This window comes from Lytechinus variegatus, chromosome 13 (genome assembly GCF_018143015.1).
Source record: "Lytechinus variegatus isolate NC3 chromosome 13, Lvar_3.0, whole genome shotgun sequence".
In the NCBI taxonomy this organism is placed as follows: domain Eukaryota; kingdom Metazoa; phylum Echinodermata; class Echinoidea; order Temnopleuroida; family Toxopneustidae; genus Lytechinus; species Lytechinus variegatus.
This window is the reverse complement of record NC_054752.1, coordinates 30819646-30840603: the sequence shown is the minus strand read 5'-3', so window position 1 is coordinate 30840603 and position 20958 is coordinate 30819646. Positions and strand designations below refer to the sequence as shown.

The following is a 20958-nucleotide window of genomic DNA, read 5'->3' as shown; positions in this document are numbered from 1 at the left end:
GGTTGAAAACACAATTTGCATTGACTTTGTACACGAAATCATGTTTTTGAGCAATTTTTGGTCTGACATGCACTTACATAATGTTGCGTGATTTCGGAACCACTTACCCGGATGATGCAAAATTGGTCTCAAAAGTTGCGCAAGACTTGAAAGTAAAAACTCAGCGAGCGGCGCGGTCAAAAAATTTCGCACGGCGAAAATATCGCGCGATTTGTTGAGGGGGGGGGCCTCCGAGGCCCCCCCCCGGCCTAGATAGGGTTTAAGTTTCAAGGTTGGTATCTAACTCTGTTGTTTTTGTTGTCAGAATGGCGTCCCCGATCAATTCATTGACTAACCTCAATAATTTGGATTGTCGCCCAAAACTATCATTATGATGGCCTCTCGAGTTACCTCTTCTGTACTAAGTTAGTACTTGACGCTGGCCTTCCAGTTTGGTGTTCGGTTTCAAGTTTTGTGTCTGTTGCTGGTTTTTGTATTGTCAGAATGGCAGCCTATCTTGTTATCCTCCACAGGTATTATTGGGGTATTATTTATATCTTTCTATTAGGTTTTGAAGTTTTAGGGGATTTGTAATAAAGTAAGGTGGGAAATTATACAGTTTGGTGTTGAAAGTGGTGTCGGTGTTTGGGCAACACCAGCACCACTGTCAGAATCATGCTGACAGTTCACTTAAAGTTTGGCATTTGCTGATGCCTGTGTTACTTTTTTTTCTTTCCTGCTAAAAGGGGCATTTGTTTTCATCACAAATTAATTTCACATACAATACTCAGGGATACAATTGCAAAATAACTGGCAAATTTATACATTTCTTTCTTTCACTTTTCCTTAGATCCATATTAATGCCTTATCTAATTTTCAATTTCTTCACAAAGGTAAACCTTAATTTCTTTTCTCTATTTTGATTTGATTTGACTTTATTTTACATATTTCACAAGTACAAACAAAATTTGAAAACAACATCAGAAAACTCATGAGAATACAAATCAGACAAGGCATAACAATGAATTCAAATTAAAGAGAATAGCGATTTGGAATTAAAGACAAATAAAAGGAGTGAAATATGAGGGAACCTGCATAAAAAAGCAAGGCTTGTAAAGTCTGCAGGATCCAGAAAAAAAAATTCGGTCTTAATGAGGAGTGGACAGGTAAGAAATTGATTATAACAAAGTAATGCCAAAATGTGACGATTGTGTAAGGAATACAAAAAAGTAATAAAATATATAAGTAAAAAAGAGTCCGCCACAATATATAAGTAAAAAAGAGTCCATACATTTTGTGTATGTTTCTTAAAATTATCACTTCATAAATAATCCAAAATGCTGTAGTATCGATATCTTTACTCATCTTTTCTTTGTATTTTTTTCAACAAAATGTCAATATCAAGATAAAGATCTATTTCATACACATTTTTAATCATGATTGAATTGTGAAAGAAAGGCCTATTCAAACTGCGATACAAAAGCATGTGTCAAATCTTTCTTGATATTACAAATTTGACATATATCAAAGTTATCCAGTTGATATAAAAATATCATTGTTATGGGAATTAAGTTATACAAGAGTGAGACTATAGGCGCCGCTTTTCCGACGGCGGCGGCGTCAACATCAAATCTTAACCTGAGGTTAAGTTTTTGAAATGACATCATAACTTAGAAAGTATATGGACCTAGTTCATGAAACTTGGTCATAAGGTTAATCAAGTATTACTGAACATCCTATTAAAGTTTCATGTCACATGACCAAGGTCAAAGGTCATTTAGGGTCAATGAACTTAGACCATGTTGGAGGAATCAACATCGAAATCTTAACCTGAGGTTAAGTTTTTGAAATGTCATCATAACTTAGAAAATATATGGACCTAGTTCATGAAACTTGGACATAAGGTTAATCAAGTATCACTGAACATCCTGCATGAGTTTCACGTCACATGACCAAGGTCAAAGGTCATTTAGGGTCAATGAACTTTGGCCGAATTGGGGATATCTGTTGAATTCCCATCATAGCTTTGAAAGTTTATGGATATGATTCATGAAACTTGGACATAATAGTAATCAAGCATCACTGAATATTTTGTGCAAGTTTCAGGTCTCATGATTAAGGTCAAAGGTCATTTAGGGTCAATGAACTTTGGCTGAATCGGGGGTATCTGTTGAATTACCATCATAACTTTGAAAGTTTATTAGTCTAGTTCATTAAACTTGGACATATGAGTAATTAAATATCACTGAACATCCTGTGCGCGTTTCAGGTCACATGACCAAGGTCAAAGGTCAATGAACTTTGGCCGAATTGTGTTTATCTGTTGAATTACCATCAAAACTTTGAAAGTTTATGGATCTGATTCATGAAACTTGTACATAAGAGTAATCAAGTATCACTGAACATCCTGTGCGAGTTTCAGGTCACATGATAAAGGTCATGTAAGGTCAATGAACTTTGGCCATGTTGGGTTTTTTTGTTGAATAACCATCATATCTCTGTAAGTTTATTGGTCTCGTTCATAAAAAGTGGACATAAGAGTAACCATGTATCACTGAACATCTTGTGTGAGTTAGAGTAGTATTCAAAGTCAGCACTGCTGCTATATTGAACCGCGTGATGCAGGTGAGAGGGCCAGAGGCATTCCACTTGTTTAAAAATAGATATTTGCTAAATTTCTTTGAAAGAGATTTCTACAATTTATAGATTTATCACCGACGTTGGCCCAATATGTAGGACCATCATTGGTTCTGTAATGTGATAAAATATGGTACAATAACTTGCTGGAACAGAACTGAAGTTGTTTCTCTTTTCCCTTCAATGGTATTTTGGGGATGTCCAAGGAAATGTAATCATTTAAGTTATTCAACCACACTTTTGGTATCGCACTCTTTAGTTAAGAATAATCAAATAGGGCTCTTACTCTTATTTTCTCTAATTCGAAATTTTCTTTCAGTATTGTGAGAGAAACTTATTTTCCTTCAATGCAAATTTCTTTCATAAAAATTATTGTGCTAGCGAACCAATCTCTATAGAAAAGTGGTTGATTATTAAAGAAAATTAATATATCATACCATAAAATCTGTATATTTGAGAATAATTAAATCATCTTTTTTATGGATTCTTTGAGGTGGGATCATGCTTAAATAACTTCAGTATAAAATTTTGGCAATTAAAAAAACCCCACTTTTTTATCTCATGATTATCCATAGTACAGTTACTTATTCTGACACCTCCAAATGATTCCAAATTCAATAAGGCAATATCCTTCAAATAACAATTAGTATCATCAACAATTCATGGCAAACATTTCAATATGAATTTTATTTTAATTTCTGAATGTCAATCATTCTAATACCACCATCCTCATATACTTTTACAACTGCAATGCACTTAACTTTCTCAAGTTTCAAGTTCCATGAAAAGTGGTCAATAATTTCTCCAGTTTCTTCACTATCTGATAAAGAAATGGGCAAGACATGATTAAATGAAATATTTGACTTACAAGTTGAGTCTTAATAACAAGGACTCTTCCTATAACTGTTTGGTTTCTTTTCCTCCTCTGTATCTTTTGTAATTTCATTTCCCAGTTAAATATCACAACCTTATCCAAACCATAGTCTATAATGGACTCCTGAATAAATTGATATTGCGCAAAATGTGTGCGCAGAAAATTTTAAATCACTTAAATCCTGGAAAGTCGATGTGCAGTTCTGGGCCTCATCCAACAAAGAGGTACGTTTGATCCAATCTATCGTAACTCTATGGAAATCCATCAGTGTCATAATTTTTTCTACATTTCTACATAAAATTGTCAAAATTTCCTAAACAACAGCGAACACACCAAATTGTCAAGAAAACAATGAATTTATGTAATTTACGTCATATCTAGGAAACATTTTGAACAAACATGCATTTTGTATTTTGATGTTGCTGGCCGTCCATAGTTGTGATTGATTGGATCAATCGCCATTCTTTGTAAGACGGGGCCCTGGCTTACCTTTCAAAATCCTAGTTCCATGTGTTTTATTTGGGAAAATTTATGCATATTTTAAGATCGAGGCAATATTGTGATTGTCTTTTATTTACAATCTCATTGTTCCAATTTTCTTCCCAGTATTCCAGAGATACATGGCTCATATTGTGTAGAGAGCGTTTATATCTTAATGTTATTGAGGTCATTGTGCGCGTGCTGAAGTGTGTCCAATAACAATAACATATTTTATGTCACAAAATTGTCTGCTGCTTAAGTTTGCTAATCTAATATTGCTTATTTTCAAATCTAAAGCATGTTGATTGAAAAACCAAAACAAACCAGGAAAGCTGTGCCTTTGTAAATGATCAGGTACACCTTGGTAGTCGCCATTGTAAAAACACCTGTACATGTATGTTCTCACTAGGCGGCGAATCTCGTTCGATCAAAGAAATGATAGCGTTGAATGTCCATCTCTAATAGGTCCATGATTAAAATAACTCAGTTATGTTAATGTTGTGACTGTTGTTGTTTTATCTTTATACAAATAACAGTACAGTCCGACCTCTCTCATCCGGCCTCCCCTTATCCGGCCTCCCCTTATCCGGATCTCTCTATTATCCGGACTCACACTTGCCGAGATTTTTAAATTTTTTTTAAATTTAATCTAGTACCGGTACGTGAGGAAATAAGATTTTCTCACTTTGATTACATATATTTCCCAACATAGTCACCCTACACCAAACATATTTTTCATGAAAATATCTCACCCAAATCACCAAAAGAACTTTAGGAATGATAATTTCCAGTAAATCAGAGTGCAACGCAAACATTTCATCACGTTTCTCTTTTTGCTTTGCGGGAAAAACAACACATGTCTTGCTAGCTAACTTTAGGCCTCAATACAGACAGCGCCATCTATCATGTATGAGCCTACAGTCAATGTAACAATGGCTGACATTGCGAAGCTGCGATACCTGCCGCCGCGATGATCTGATTTTAAAACTTGGTTTCATCAAGTCATTCTCTTTCTTTCGAGGTATGCTCGATGTATAGGCCTACCTCAGTCATTTTTAGCAGGTAAATTATCCAAGAGTTTTTGCCATTGATCAATTTTATTTCTATAAAAACACTGCCTATAATTTGCACTGACTCTGCAGTTAATATTGTCTTTACCGTACGCCCACTACAATAGTGTAGCTACTGCCGGTGGCCTGGGGAGGCAGCCAGCAGCGCAGCTGCGTGTATTTAATATCGGGTCTCCCAGATCCGGATAAATCCCTTATCCGGATTGGTGCTGGTCCCAACGTGTCCGGATAAGAGAGGTCGGACAGTATTTTAACACCATACTTGAAATCATCTTACATTGCCACTCTTTCTATAACAGGATCAAGAATTTGACAATGATAAGTTCGAAGAGCGGGTACAACGTTTGGAGGAGCAGCTGTACTTTAACAATCCAGAACTACGAGAGCTGATGACATCTCCAGAAGATGATGAGCCTGATAGGCATAAGGGATTGAGGTAAGAATTGAAGATGCATTGGAAATGAAGGAGAGGGGAAATGAGAGGGATAGTGAAGGAGACAAGCAGGAGAAATTGCCAGATGGAAAAAAATAGAAGGGCAGAAAATACTGAGAGAGGAAAAGGGAAATATAATAGGAAAATATGTTAGAGAAATAGAAATGAAATAAGATAGGTCAAAACGTATGATAAAGTAGATCAAAAGATATTAAAGGGAAAAAGGGAGATAAGATAAACTAAAATAATTGAGATGAAAGGGAAGGAATAAAAAGAAATGGGAGAAAAGAAGAAAAAAGGAGGGAAAAGAAGTAAACAAGTATGGGAGGACAGAACACACAAGTAAAGAGGGGAAGGATAAGAGAGAAGGTGAGATGAAATAGGAGAGGAAAGTAAAAGTAGACAAGAGAAAGAATAGAAATGGTATAAAAATATCAAAACAAAGAAAAAAAACGAAGAGAATTTATGAGTGAAGGAAGAAGGGATTGAAGAAAGAATGAGAGATCCAAAGGAAATGGAGAGAGAACAGACACATAGTGAAAAGGAGAGGAGAAGAAGTGAAAGCAAGTTAAAAAGAATGTTTAATGAGAGGGTAGAAGAGGAGAGCAGTGTAAAAGAAGAAGCCAAAACAAATAGATGTTAAAACAAAGTGAGGGAACACAAAAGAAGGGCTAAAAGAAACTGGATGAAAGAGAAAAGGAGAAGAGTGATGATAAAGAAATTGTCTTCCAATATTCAAGAAACTTCTGTCAACCTCATTCCCCTCACAGGGCTAGGCTGGAACTGGAGATCTTCCGTCAATTGCAGCTATCCAGGCAACAGGACGGGTTGGAGAGTGACGAACCTGGTCTTGATGGCCTTGATAGGGACAGTGGACAGCTAACAGCCTCAGGATCATTAGCTTCTTATGATATTGGAGAGGACACCGCCCTCTCTTGTGCCGATTTGAATGAGGTTGAGGCTGGTCGACCAGCTACGGCATATCGAAAGGATGATGGACAAGTTGCTTTCCCACAGCCCATGAAGAATCTAGGTATGCCCAGTAAATTTGTTGGTTTCAAATGTGAAATAATTGTAGAATGCAATAAAGATGTGTATCACATTGTGACAATATTTGAGAGACAAAATGAAGATTAGTAATCTTAGGAAAACAACAAGGAACATGCAATATTGGTCTCAAATTCTTAATGAGTTGGTAGAAGTACTGACTGGAACTTCAAAGGTTTGAGGAACTTCAAAGGTATGAGGAACTTTCAAACCTTTGAGAGGTGTCTGTTTGTAGTTGTACGGTATTATGTGACTTGGACTGGACAAATCATTGTGTTGGTGCAGGAACACCCGTAGCACCACACTTTCACGTGTTGCATGCATGCAGAAACGCCATTAGGGGGTTTCTGTACCAATGGGGTGCGCGCAAGTGTGATGCTAAGGGCATCCCTGCAAAGACACAACAAAATAGTCTAAAGAAAATCTTAAGGTGGGGGTAATAATGATTGTGCACCTATAGTTTATATCTAGATAGATGGTGGGGTGTGAGGTATTTATTATTCTGATTATTTTTAATCTGTGTATTCTGTTTTTGACAGGAACCCTGGAAGAAATTAGAGCTCAAAGAGTGCAGAGGAAGGCAAATACAGTAAAGGCCTGGGCAGATGATGTTACCATCAAACAGATAGATGAACCACATGAGGAAGAATGCCCGATGGAAATGACACCAACAAAACCACAATCCAAGAAGAATCTTCTTAAGAGGTTACCAAGACCACACACTGCTGCTGTCTTCCCAATAAGAGACGCTGCCAGACTGTCTGAAGATGGTGAAGAGATCCAAAGACCCACTCGAGGGAGGATTCAGCATAAGGATTCCAACACATCGAATGCATCTTCATCATCGGCCTATTCACATCGCCGGAGTAGTGACGGCATGGGAGGTTACGGGGGCAGCGAAAGCTCGCACACAGACACTGGATCTCGTGAGAGCAGGAGGTCCAGCGGGGTGGATGGAATTCAGAGGAGGGGCAGAAATTGGAAAATCACACCGTTTACAAAGCATGGATGGGAGGGTGAGGATCTCGGAGAGAGCCAGTCAAGCGAGAGAAGCGGTTGCAGCTCCTCCCGCGTGGCCAACGAAAAACGGGCTTCTCCACCTGCACCATCGAGGACAATATCTCAAGATTCCCAGGTGTCCCACCAAAGTGGTAGTTCTCGGAATTACCCCTCTGCAACTGTTGGTGGTGGTGGTAAGCATCGGAGGAAGGGTGGGGATGGTAGACCAAGTATTGATGATCTGGTGTCTGATCACCCTGTTGACTCTGATCTCAAAGACCACTACCCCATCGGTCACCACCCAAATCTGACAGTCAGCATGGAGAGTTTCCCTCTACCCAACAGCCTTGAGCATCTTGTGGTCTCTGACAGCAGTGACAATGAAAAGCAGAGTCACCACCCGACTTCCAGCAGATCCCATAAGAAAAGGAAAGGTCACGAGGGGGGCAAACCCCAATCCTCCAGGCTTAGGAAGACCAAGTCGAGGGGTAAAGGAAAAGGGCGGAGTCGGCTCCAGGATATTGGCCATGTGAATGAAGGCTACAGTTCTGACAGTCATGGTGAAGGATTTGACGATGATGATCACATTCCTGTGATAGAGATGAGCAAGCACTCTCTGCCGGGTCATTACTGAGTTGCATAATCTTAAAATGAGACATTTTAAAAGTGTGATGGTCAATTTTTTTTCCTAATCCATACATGCAAGGAAGTAAGCATGCAATTGTGAATGAGTATTCTAAGAAACCAAAGAGACTTACAAGAATCCATCCAGTTTAATGAACTTCATGATTAATGCTTTACCTGAGGAATTGAGGTATATTAACTTCATGACCAACACAGGAACTTCCCTTTCACTTGGCCATTATGCATTTCATTACACCAACAATATCAAGTGTATTCAAATTTGATTGTACATCATTGATATCGCCTTTATTTTGACTGTTACATCCATGCATATCATATGAACATGGAATGTTAATTTCCTGTGTTGTGTATTATATGTGAATTGTGTTATATGTCATGTGGGCGTACATACTTGTTTGATAATCAGTATTTGCCAATTTTATGTAAAGATGTTATCGTTGTTTGTCTCTATGTTTTATATAAAATTAAAGGAAGGTAGAATCTTTCCACAGTAAAGTTCTTTCTCATTTGTGCTATTTCCTATGCAATCATTTCTGTGCTACATACTTTTTAATGGATTAATTTTATGAAAACAGACATTGTATATTTTTGTACTTTTATATTTGCAAAGTTTATTACAAATGTGGTAAGCTGCAGAGTAAGTAAACAATTTTGAGCCATGCATTGATGCCATGTTATATTTAGTATTGCATATTCCGTGGGTTTTGATAATTATCTTTGTGTTGTGTTTTTTATGGAAATGTCAATATCATGAGTATAATTCAAGGAAAATAAAGGTTTAATATTTTGTAGGAAGGGGGGGGGATGGTACAAATGTAAAACTGTTTGCATAAAAAGAATTATATAATGAATTAACATTTTATAATATTTTGATTGAACATAATTGTGCTTTACAAATAATTATCAATATATGTATACAAAATTCAGAGCTTTATGATTATGAAAGCCTATTCCATGATTGTTTTGTAATATTTAAATTGCTATCCCCAATGTAAAGTAATTTTATATTCATTTTATGAATGAGACAATGTAGATTGGTATATCATTACTGCTACAGCCATACGCACCATAAGCTTAAGTGCATATGGAAATATTACCTGTGTGCAGTGTTAGCCTCAACAATAGAGGTCCAACACATAAAATAGGTTTTTACTATTACCCTTAACAATTTTCATCATGAAAACTTCGGGACTCTATTGGCATAGCTATCATGGAAATGCATTACGTCCTAACAGAATTGATTCCCAGAGGGGCCACGTCCATTGACGAGTGGATACCTTGCGCGACCATGGGGTCTTGAAAAGCACCCTAAACACATATTTTTCATATTCTGAAAATGCATCCCTTAACAAGTATTGGCGTGTGAAACCCTACCCTTAACAAGTATTGGAAACAAATACTATTGACAATTATTCCAAGAATTGAGCCCCTAAACAAGCACAGCGATGTATTTTCCATATTCTGAATATGCATCCCTTGACAAGTATTGGAAACAAAACGATACTCTTGGCAAGTATTCCCTGAAATGAACCCCAATATACAAGTACAGCGATATTTTATTGTTATGTCATGGGTCCGCGTCGGCCGTCAGTTTTACCTTTACAAACCATTTGGTTTAGTACGGCCCCACCTAGCTTCCACACCTCGCGCAAATCGGACTCTAAACATGGCGTGTTGGGGCAAAAAGGACATCCTTTATAAAACATTTTGATTTTGTTTTGTCATCCATGCAAATTTAATCCTAAACACGTGTATTTTTCCGAGCGAAATAGATACCCTTTTTAATATTTTAGTGTTTTTGACACCCTTATCACGTTATCTCATGCCCTATCTTGAAAAGACATCCTTTTTACGTGTTTTTTGGCCGCGCATGGTATCCACTTGTCAATGTAAGTGTCCCCCCCCCGGAATTGATTGGGATATGCAGGTTTTTATACTTCTAAATAGAAATGTTCATATGATTGTATGAATTTATGAGCCATGTATTTTTTGTTAACTTATTGTTTATTTAACTTGTCTGAGACAACTGGTAATACTGCTACCAGAAATTTGGTATTAATTTACTTTGTATGTGGAATACAATCAAATAAACTCTCAATAGAATATTTTGAAAAAAAATGGAAAATTTGATCTTAGAATGTATTTCTCTTTGTTTTGAGTTAGTAGACAACAGTGCAATGTGCATTGTTTGATTCAGAGCAGAGCATTCTTGATTCATTTGAATACACCATGATGGTCATGGTCCAACTTCTTACAATAAGCATCTTTTGTCTTTTTAAAATGCATTCCGACCCCTGTCCACTTTATAGTAGAAGCAAGACATAGGGGCCCCTTTTTTAGGGTAGTGGATGCTGTGAGCATTAGCATCTTAATCTAAAGTGAAGTTTTTTTGAAATTGAATTATAATTAAAAAGATATAAAGTCCTCTTAAATCACAACTTGGACATAGAGGTAATCAAGTGTCTCTGATGACATGACTTGAGTTTGAGGACTCATGATCAAGGTCGAAGGTCATTTAAGGTCAATAAACCATGTTCTGATTGTGCGAACTTGTGCGTCATCCATGCCAAGAGGGTAACCATCGCGAATAATCAACATTCTAGAAGAAAAACTAAACTTAAGATTTGAATTTTTGGTAACTGTGTCAAGGTAATGGTCATCACAGTGAAACATTGATAAAAGTTGATGTTTTTTTATTACATCAAGTCTATGTGATAAAATTTAATTAAACTTGTATGAAATAGTTATCGGGTTTCACAATTCACATGAAATGAATAGCTTACTACCAAGTCAAGTTTATTTGGCAGTTGGGGGTAAATGGACCTTGGATTGCGTGGTGGTTGGGGAGGGAGGGGGTTATTATCAAAAAGTCTAAATTTTACTCTGATTTAAAAAATGTATTGATGAAATTGCTTTTTTAAGTCCACAGCAGTATCTTACCACTCTTTCACACAGTAAAAAAATCGTAACTTGAATGGTGATTCCAGTAATAAAGAAGGTTAATGACGAACTTTGAGCACATGTGAAACCAAACTAGAATCACAAATGCTAATCACAATCAAAAATTCAAATTCTACTTAAATTCCAGTTAAGTTTCACTCAAAATACGGTACAAATTCTATGTGTGAAAGGCTTGACCTCCAAAACATCTTTCAGGGAGCGGAGCTTACGTGTCCTTTCAAGCACTTTCATAGATAATACAGTTATCATGCACTCATTGTATCGATGCAGTGCTTTGATTGACAATTCACCAAGGACACATACCGCCTTCGCTTGGGAATTCGAATTCAAATCACAGTTTTTGAGTGAGCGTGTGAAAGGTCCGATGCGGAGGTTTGATGATTCTAAAGACGAATTGCAACCATCAATACAGTGATGATTCAAGATTTACGTGTGAAAAGGCCCTAAGAAGTCTAAAGTACCAGCAGTAATTTGAGCCAAAAGCTAAGGGACTATATTCATAAAACCTCTTTTGGTTATAACTAGGTCTATTCAGGTCAGGTTACTAGATCAATGTCGAAGGGCATTTCAGGTTTTCAAAGGGCATTACAGGTTTAAATTGGTATTTTTTTCTTATTCCTCGAGCTTCTCAAAAGGCATTTCAATTTTAAATTGATATTTTTTCTTAATCCTCTAGCTTCTCTCAAACCGTTCTCATTATTCTTTAGTTTTTTTTTCTCTTTTCCTCTCCTCCCTTTTGGGGCCTCTGGAAATGGAGCTGAGTGTAGGGCGCCCCCTTACATCCTACATGCCACCGCTCTCGCTGTATTACCTATCTTTCTTATTCTCTTTCTTCCTCTGTTTTTGTACATTTTGTTCTAAACCATCTTTATTGTACTTTTTCTCAATTTTTCTTATCTCTTACTCTTCCCTTCTATTTTTTCTCTTCTATCTTTCTTATCGTCTCTTTCTCTCACTTCTCTCCCTCTCTCTCCTCTCATTCTCCTAGTTTACTGTTAACTATGATATGCTATTTTTTCACCCTTGTCTTCGATCAGCTCTTTGTCATTTTAAAGCATGTTTTATTGATAGGTGTTTTGTGCATTGTAGCTTTCGTTTTCCACAGGCTTCAATGATCATGACGTATTGCCAACATTTACAATGGCAGGATCGCTAATAATAATAATAGTAATAACGATAATGATGACGAGAAGTATTACCGAAATCAATCATAAAAATAATCCTGCGTTCAACAAAAGAATTTATAGAAATCAACGACCTGGATAACGTCAGGTCGATAGCCGTAAGAAAAGCGGAAGTTTATTTACAAAATGTGAACGGAACTACCCGTAAGCATGTATGGCGTGTACATGAATAGGAATTTTCTTGAATAATATGCCTACTTGTTCAAAATATGTATAACATATAATTTTTTTTTCTTTTCTTTCAAAATTATATAAATACAATTGTATTGTATTGTCACAGTACGACAATACGCCAGACGGTGGCCTGTACTTATAGAGAAGAAGAAGTATTCGTAAAAAAAATCGAAATATTTCAGTGTGGTGAAAGACAGGGAAAGTCCCTCATTTTGCCAAGGTTAGTCTACGTTTCTCCTCATCTTGCTTGAGTTTTGACAAGTTCTTTCATGAAACGCTCGCAAAATAATAATATTTTGTAAAATAATTTTTGATTATCCGTACATATATACTTCCAAGCATTCCGCCTTTCGATGAAATTCAACTATCTGTATTCTGTTTGGAAGGCCATCCAAGTAACAAATCGACTGGCGAAAATAGTCAAATTGACAGGTTGACAATTAAAAAGAAGTGCCCCCCGATTAGAATATTTAAAGAGATAATCGGGTATAACACACGTAATATGCGATATGCAAATTAGTGGCATGGTGACAGCGCTGCCACTGTTTTTTTTTACATTTCGTGTATCATTGATATGTGTTACTACTTACTGAAAATGAATATTTCAATTTTTCCTCATGTACGTTAATGAGAGATTGAATTGCGAATAATTATGACCTTTATTAAGGTTACCAAGAATTAGGCAATCCATAGTTCATCCAATACAAGGAAGTTATAAAGTAAATAGCATTAAAAAGCTAATGCTAACCACTATTAACCACTAATCATTAATTAGTATTTTGTAGTGCATATAACAAGCGGATACATTAGAATACGTGTAGATATCAAAAATAAAATATATAATTCAAGGCTTTTATGTAACTGTACAACTTACAAAATTATAACAATTATGAAAACTATGATTACTTACTATAATAAGACCATATGAGATCAGGGTAACAGGAATCGTTTTGATTGACTAAAAATCTCGGAAGAGAATCAAAGCAAAAGTTATAAAAATTACATTTTTGCCACCTCATCTTCCATTCTGTCTACATGTAAGACTGTTTTCACCATCACTTACTTTGAGAAAACAATCATTTGCAAGTACTGTCAGATAAACTTTCAGAATACGCAAGGTTCAAAAACCTTTAATCTAATGGTTTTTGTCTCGTAAAATATGAACCCTGCAATGGAATTTCATTTACTAAACAGTATACAAATATATAAATATTTTTCCTACAATTAATGAGAACTGCCAATCTTTTTTTTCCAAGGATCGATATTCCTGATTTTCCAAAAGTAGTGAAGGAACGAAGAGAATTATGGGAAAAATAAGAAGTGAGAAAGAAAACAAAAAATATATAATAAAAAATATTGTCTGCATTGGGTTATGCCACTATTATTCAATTAGAAAAATTGACGTGGCATTAAGGTCGTTGACACCAAACAAACTACCCTTTTTTATCCCCGCTCTGTCAAGATATATGGAGGATATACAGTGCGTATCAAAAAAAAGTTTACACTTTGAAAAAGTCCTGGGAATTAAAAAAATATACAACATGTGGGTAATTTTTCACATATAATCTTGGGTTTGGGTCTCATCTATCCAATGAAAGTAAAAGTTTTGACAGAATATTACACTTGACTGAGCACTGTCCATTTTTGTAAAGCTCGCAGAAATCTGTTTGCGCAGAAATGCTCGTTTTTACGCTGTGTCAAGGGGAAAGGGCGAAATCAAACTTAACCTGCGAAACATTTCTCATACATTTTCCTTGCACTTTTAGTCAATTGAAATAAAACGGATACATTCAAGCATTTTGTAACAATTTTGCAACCCAAATTAAAATTTCAACACTTAGTAAACACAATCTTTACCCTTTTGTGCAAGCTGGATCTGAGGACATCACTGAATCTGAACAAAATTTTATATCAGACATCTCCAGCATTTTTCACTAAGTTTGTGTCATTAAAGTGGGTTTACATTTCATTTTTAATTTGATACTTGTTTCCTCCACACTTTTCCCTAGCTTAACAATGATTCATAAAATGTAAAGGAAGCCTTAGCCATTTTATGTAAATCACAGCTCAGTGTAAAGCAAATATCTTAACGATGGCCTCGGTGTGTGGGGGAGTGGTGCAATGCACTCTTCGAAGTGTTTTGGGCAAGAAAACAAGTTAGAAAAGGTAAAAATATCTTCATATCAATTTTACTAGCTAAATTTCACGTGTTCTTAATGATTAAGGTATACTTTTATTCGCATAAGTATTCCGAAGTTCTGTGCAAATCATTTTTCACTCATTTTTCAAAAGTAAGTAGTGCTCACTCAAGCGGAAATATTTTTCGACAGTTATATCGTCATTTGCTTAAATGGATCTATACCAATGTTAAAATGTAGAAACATTTTCAAGATATTACATAAGTATAATTTTACAGGATTTTTTCTAAGTGTAAACTTTTTTTTGATACGCACTTTATAGAATGAAGTATGTTTGAAATATGACTCATGAGATAGAGGCAGATATCTTACCAAAAAATTATTACGAGCGCGAGCTGAAATTTCTTTATATTCTGACCCGAAAGCTTGATATTCTAAGCATTTTGATACCAATAGTAAAGATGGATATCTAAAAAAAAACAATAGTTGCGAGCTGGAAGAGCGAGCTGAAAACTTTGATATTTCGATCTGAAAAAATTGAGTTTAATGGAGTTTTTTTTAATAAAGAACAATATATAAATACCCAACAAAAGATTATTGCAAATCAAAGCGGGATTTCTTTTGAGGCTTAGAACTGAAAATGGGACATTCTATTCACCTATTTAATTATGAAAAGTATGGTCTTTTGCCACAGAAATGATGCGAGCGCGAAGCGCGAGCTGAAATTTTTTTATATTTCAATCTGAAAAGCGGACATTTTGAGCACGATTTTAAATAAAGAACGAGTTGTGTATCTCAAAATCGCTTGCTGATTTCCGTGTAATATTACAATCTTATTTTATTTTTGCACATGCGGAATTATTGGAAGAGGCAAAACGATATGTTTGCCCCCCAATATTTTCATTGTTGGGGCGATCACCCCCCTGCCCCCCCCCCCCAGGTTCGACACCTCTGGCTGAACCTATGGTAATACTGTGAGTTACAGCCAGGTAAATTTTACGCAGGGTAAGTATTGATCCATGAGAACTTAACTTCATTCCTGAATAAACCTTTACGAGAGTGAAGCGACGGATGATGATTTTGTTTTTATCTCAACTTCATCTGATCTCCCTTCACCGTCACCTGCGAAGACGGACGGAACACCATCTCCACGTGAGATGCTCTTAATACAGAATAGATCCATCATAGCCTTCCTGAACCTAGGCATCCTTGCTGCATAAATGAAAGGGTTGGCGCAGGAGTTGGCGAAGGCCAAGATGACGAAGCATCTGTAGAGAGGACTGAAGAGGTGGGTGAACGGGACGACCCCGAGGTTGAAGACAAGGAATCCAAACTGATCAGGTGTCCAGCAGATGATGAACGTGATGACGACGATGAGGAGTGTTTGAAGGACACGATTCTCAACCTGACGGAGTGCTGTGGCTCGACGCTGGCGAAGGCTGTAGATCGTCCAACCGTGCGATGTCACCATGATGAAGACGGGAACGACGTACTCAAGAACGAATAGACAAACGCCAAGGAACTTGTGAAAGGCCACTGGCAACGAAAGGATGCACTGGTTGTCTCTTACGAAGTGGGCATAGAGACTTCCGATGTTGATTACAAAGGCGGCAATCCAGATGAAGACGACTCCGATGGAGGTGCGCTTTGGGGAAAAAAGACGTTGAAACCAGATTGGAAAGCGTACAGCTACCAATCTCTCGATTGATATGGTTGTCAGGGTGAAGATTGATGCGCAGATAGATATCCACATCAGGATGGAAGTGTGGATGATCCTGCAGTAGAACTCGCCTCCGAAGGTTTCAGGAAGCTGGATGGCATGAGGATGCGGTATGATAAAGATGGACGTGAGGAAGTCGGCAACGGCCAGTGCTCCTATCAGGGTGTCGGTTGCGCAGCGCTTCCGGTTTGGCCTGAAGATCACCAGCATCACCATCAGGTTTCCTAAGATTCCAATGATGGCTAGGACTAATTGGATAATCTGCCACCATTCCCACGTAACAGGTGCCCACACCCATTCGACATTCATCGAGATGTTCTGCGACTCTGCGCCCATTGCAACCTCGATCTTCCGAATATGACTAGGGTCCAAATTGTTTTTCGTGCGTTTCGAAGCTTCAGTCGCCTGCAGTCTTCTTTCTAGAAAGGTAAACGATTTGAAATAATAAAGTTTGAAGACTTTTCAAAATCAGTTGCATTCCGTCGACTGAAAAACCCAAGTAGCAAGTACAATTTTGCATTTATTGTGTACATAATTTAATAAGATATTTTGTTATTAAAGCAAATGCTATATGGCCATATGGCGTCCTTTGAAGAGATCTCGTCTGATTTTTCTATTGGTCAATACAAAATTAGAATTTGCATGGAAAGAAAATAGGATTTTTATCAATGAAATGAAGTTATTGGATTCATATAATCCGACCTAATACACAAGTTTGAAACAACACATAGTACGGCAGTGTACGAGAAAGGTTATGTCAGAGAATTTCTTTAAAAGAAATCGCCTGTGATAATCAAGTACTTTAAATATCATATTCATAACCAGGATTTGGAGCAATTGCAATAGTGTGATGATTTCTATAAGTCTAGTCTACAAGACTTGGTAGATGCTTAGCACTTACCCCCTGACTACAAGAATTCTTATAGCTGTCGGGATAGCTGTACTCCTCAAAGTCCTCTTAATTGAATTTCGACTCAACTGATAGCCTGACTAAAATGAAAACTGGTTTTAAAAAGTTTATATATGATGCAAAGTCATTTAGACAGAAATTGGAACAGGATCTTTATATTTTGGAATGCAGTTTTGAACAAATATATGGACACGCTCCAGCGACTGAACAAATCGGATAGGACCGAGCTAATGACCTCGCCCTGGTCCTCCACTCGTTCAGAGAGGGAGAGAGAGAGGGAGGGAGGGAGAGAGAGGGAGGGAGGGAGAGAGAGAGGGGGGGGGGGGAGAGGGGGCGGAGAGAGATGGAGATAAAAAAAGAGACAATTGGGGTGGTGGAGGGGGGCAGGGTATGTACCTTAAGTAGTAAGTACTGCTAACAAAAAGGTAGGGGTAAAATTAAAAAACCGAAAAGGGGAAGAAAGAAGGAAGAGCTTAAATAACAAGGTTTGAGCCATGTCATTCTACAATATATATAACGTCACCTTGGGGAGTCGAGACACATTGCCCCCCCCCCTCCTCCTCACAATATCCTATAGTCCCGCCACTCTTTATTTATTAATATAAATTATGTTAAGCTGAATTGCAAGTATTTTTATGAAATTACTTCATACAATATTGGGGAAGTCGCGGATTTTCCCGTGCCTTCGCTAATAAAAGAAGTAGTTTCAACAAAATTTTCTGGTTCATTGCCGATGATCAATGAACGCTGCGACGCTGATGACACTTTGTCAAAGAGCGAAACCCACATTTATTTGCTTTGACATAATTATTTGTAATGAATAATTCTGGATACAGCCACGTGGCTTCACATAATTGTTGAATAAAAAATATATGTATATATACGAGTGTGTGTGTGAGTGTGGGGTGAGAGTGTGATTTTGGATAGTGGTACAAACATAACTACGGAAAAACGGAAATATAAAGAGTAAAAAAAATGAAAACTTCCTTATTCACATATAATTATGACTTTAAACATAGTTTTATACACTCGATTTTATTATATTTCTCAAGGTATATAGCATTAAATGAACATTATTTTTTTAAACAATTTTTCCATACAAGCTTTTATGACGTCGTGTAAGTCGAACATCTAAATGATTAAATTGTAAAGGAAAGGCTATATCGTGCAAACTATAGATACCTTTATTTGAGAATTTCGACAAATGCGTCTGACGAGAGAGAGAATGGGAGGAAAGAGAAAGAAAGATAAAGAAAGCTGGAGTTGAGAGAGGTGGAGACAGAGACATTGATAGAAGGAGTGCGAATGTGTGTGTGTGTGCTTATGTGAGATAGAAAGTGTGCGTTTTTGTAGATAAATCTGGGTGCAAGTGAATGCAATCAAAGCCCTATAGTTTGGCCGATTCACGTTTAGTTGGGTTACAACGTTTCGAAATGTCTATGTCACCGTCCTTGCCTGACAACCTAGCACAATATACGTGCCTACATTGCTGTAATCTATTAAAAATAAATTGGCCAAACTGAAATAAAGTGCTGTAATTGCATCAAACATGGGGGAAATGCGGCATTGAACCGCCATTTAAAATCATACCGCGGTGTGTAATTGCCCATTAATGGCGGTCGTAATTGCGCGGCTTCCAAAGAACCAGGGCCCCGTCTTACAAAGAGTTACGATTGATCCAATCAATCTTAACTCTATGGAAATCAATCATTGTCTTATTTTTTTCTATGGGAAATTGGCACAATGTCTTTAGTAAACAATAAGCACAGTGAATTTTCCAGAAAACAACGAATGCATTAATATACATCATAGAAAATTTTTTGAACAATCATGCATAATACATGTTGACGTTGCTGGCCGTCCATAGTTGCGATTGATCGGATCAATCGTAACTCTTTGTAAGACAGGGCCCAGATGTATTGCAAATTTGGTGTTAAAATAACGCATATTAAACGATCTTTTGTTAGGCATATTTTGAAGCAAGAAGTTTTAAAAATCAATCAATTCATAGTGGCCTATATCTTTTTTTTTTTTAAAAAGAAGTTCGTCCCATGCCTAAATGCAGAATCGACACAAGCAATTGCAAACATAAAGCATTTATCTTTCTATTGGCTGTTGGACTTTCAATAGAGGTAGGGAGTTGGAAAAAAAAGTATATTTTGGGTACTTTTCTGGTTTTAATTAATCTATGTAAATGTCAAAAGGAAAAATATCACTATGATATTTTGTATAATAAATATCACTGAATAATAAAAGTCAATAAAATACATTCAAGAATACATGGACGAACTACTGCAAATATATTTGCTACGCATTTTTTTCTCATGAGCAGTGTAATTTTGATTTATTGATCGCCTACATCTTTATGGTTACAAGTATTATAACTTCTTAAGTGTGATGTTGTCGTAGAAACATTTTGTTCCGCACAGATATTTGCATTCGTGAACAGAATGGCAAGTGCACGGATGGATTTTATGGTACTATCATTAACGTTTTACATATGTATCCCATAATGGGTTGCTCTTTAAAACAAGTATTTCATTGTCAAATACAATTAAAAGAATAATATATCACTCCATGACCTAGTCTGAATCCAACCTAGAAGTTCTCACTGATGTGACGGTATCCAACAATATTAGTGAATGATTGATAGATATCTGAATAATAGCGGATTTTATGAATCTTTAAATATTTTTAGTAATATGAATTCCATAAATTAAAATTACCTTTAAATGGAAATGATTAAAAAAAAACTTATGGAAGAGGGTATGAAATAAATGATATGTCTGATCCAACCCACAAAAAGAGTCACTTTCATTTTTTAATGATTGTTTTAATATAATTATATTTAATATATATAGCTCCATTTTTTTTAGATCGATTTCTTTAAATCTTCACCTATATTTTCCCCGAGTTTATCAAAACGAACATGCTTGCAAAGATGGGGTAAATATGTTTTCCCCTTTTCAATTGCATGTTCATTTCATCATATCACCTTGACAGTTATATAGAAATCTGAATTGATTTACTGTACAAATACTTTGCTAGTATTGTGTTCACGTTGAAGATGATTATGATGTCTCTATCCGTGCTTGCTATGATCGTCTGTCAAGACGATTGATTGTATTCCATACTCATGTGTGGTTTATTTCCACTTCGTCTAATGCCAATTCGTCCATTAGCTAACTCGTCCAATATCCGCATGATCTAATTGTCAATTCGTGCACTCACCACTTCGTCTAATGACCACTTGTTCCAATTGTCATTTAGTCCATATACCATTTGGTCTAATTTGTTCATTGGGCGAAATGAATGAACATTAAATGGATATTAGACCAACTGATAATGAGACGAAATGGTCATAGACGAAATGGTGATTAGACGAAGTGATGATTGGACCAGATGGTTGTAAGACGAAATGTCGATGGACGGAATGGCATTAGATTAAATGAAATTACACCATGTTGTGGTGAGAGGACGAATCGGCAATTTACCCTCATGCGCTACCAAGGAGCCGAGGAGAAAGGGAGAGAGATAAAGAGGAGGGATATAGATAAATAGAGAGAAAAGGAGAGGATAGAGAGAGAGAGAGTGAGAGAGAGAGAGATCAGAGGGGGAGGGGGTAGGAGAGAGATTGAGAGAGAGGGAGAGGGGGGCACTCCATCCACCCTGTCTCCAGTGAGGCATTGTGCCCACTCTTTTATGGG

At 36.8% G+C, this 20958-nt stretch overlaps 2 protein-coding genes across 2 annotated transcripts in view; one reads left to right on the top strand and one right to left on the bottom strand.

Annotated features, from left to right (window-relative positions):
- Positions 1-9499, top strand: part of LOC121426107 (polycystic kidney disease protein 1-like 1) — a 115127-nt gene extending 105628 nt beyond the window's left edge. The window contains exons 64-66 of the mRNA XM_041622270.1: positions 5340-5476; positions 6244-6506; positions 7060-9499. Coding sequence (XP_041478204.1) covers positions 5340-5476; positions 6244-6506; positions 7060-8153 — 1494 coding nt within the window. The 3' untranslated portion in view covers positions 8154-9499. The remainder of the gene's footprint in view (positions 1-5339; positions 5477-6243; positions 6507-7059) is intronic.
- Positions 9500-15540: 6041 nt separating this feature from the next.
- LOC121426469 (galanin receptor 2b-like) lies at positions 15541-17404 on the bottom strand. The gene is made up of 2 exons (XM_041622789.1): positions 17243-17404; positions 15541-16760 (listed from the first exon to the last, which is right to left on the bottom strand). Exon 2 carries the CDS (start codon positions 16675-16677, stop codon positions 15673-15675), a length of 1005 nt encoding a protein of 334 aa, XP_041478723.1. The 5' UTR covers positions 16678-16760; positions 17243-17404; the 3' UTR covers positions 15541-15672.
- Positions 17405-20958: the final 3554 nt, after the last annotated feature.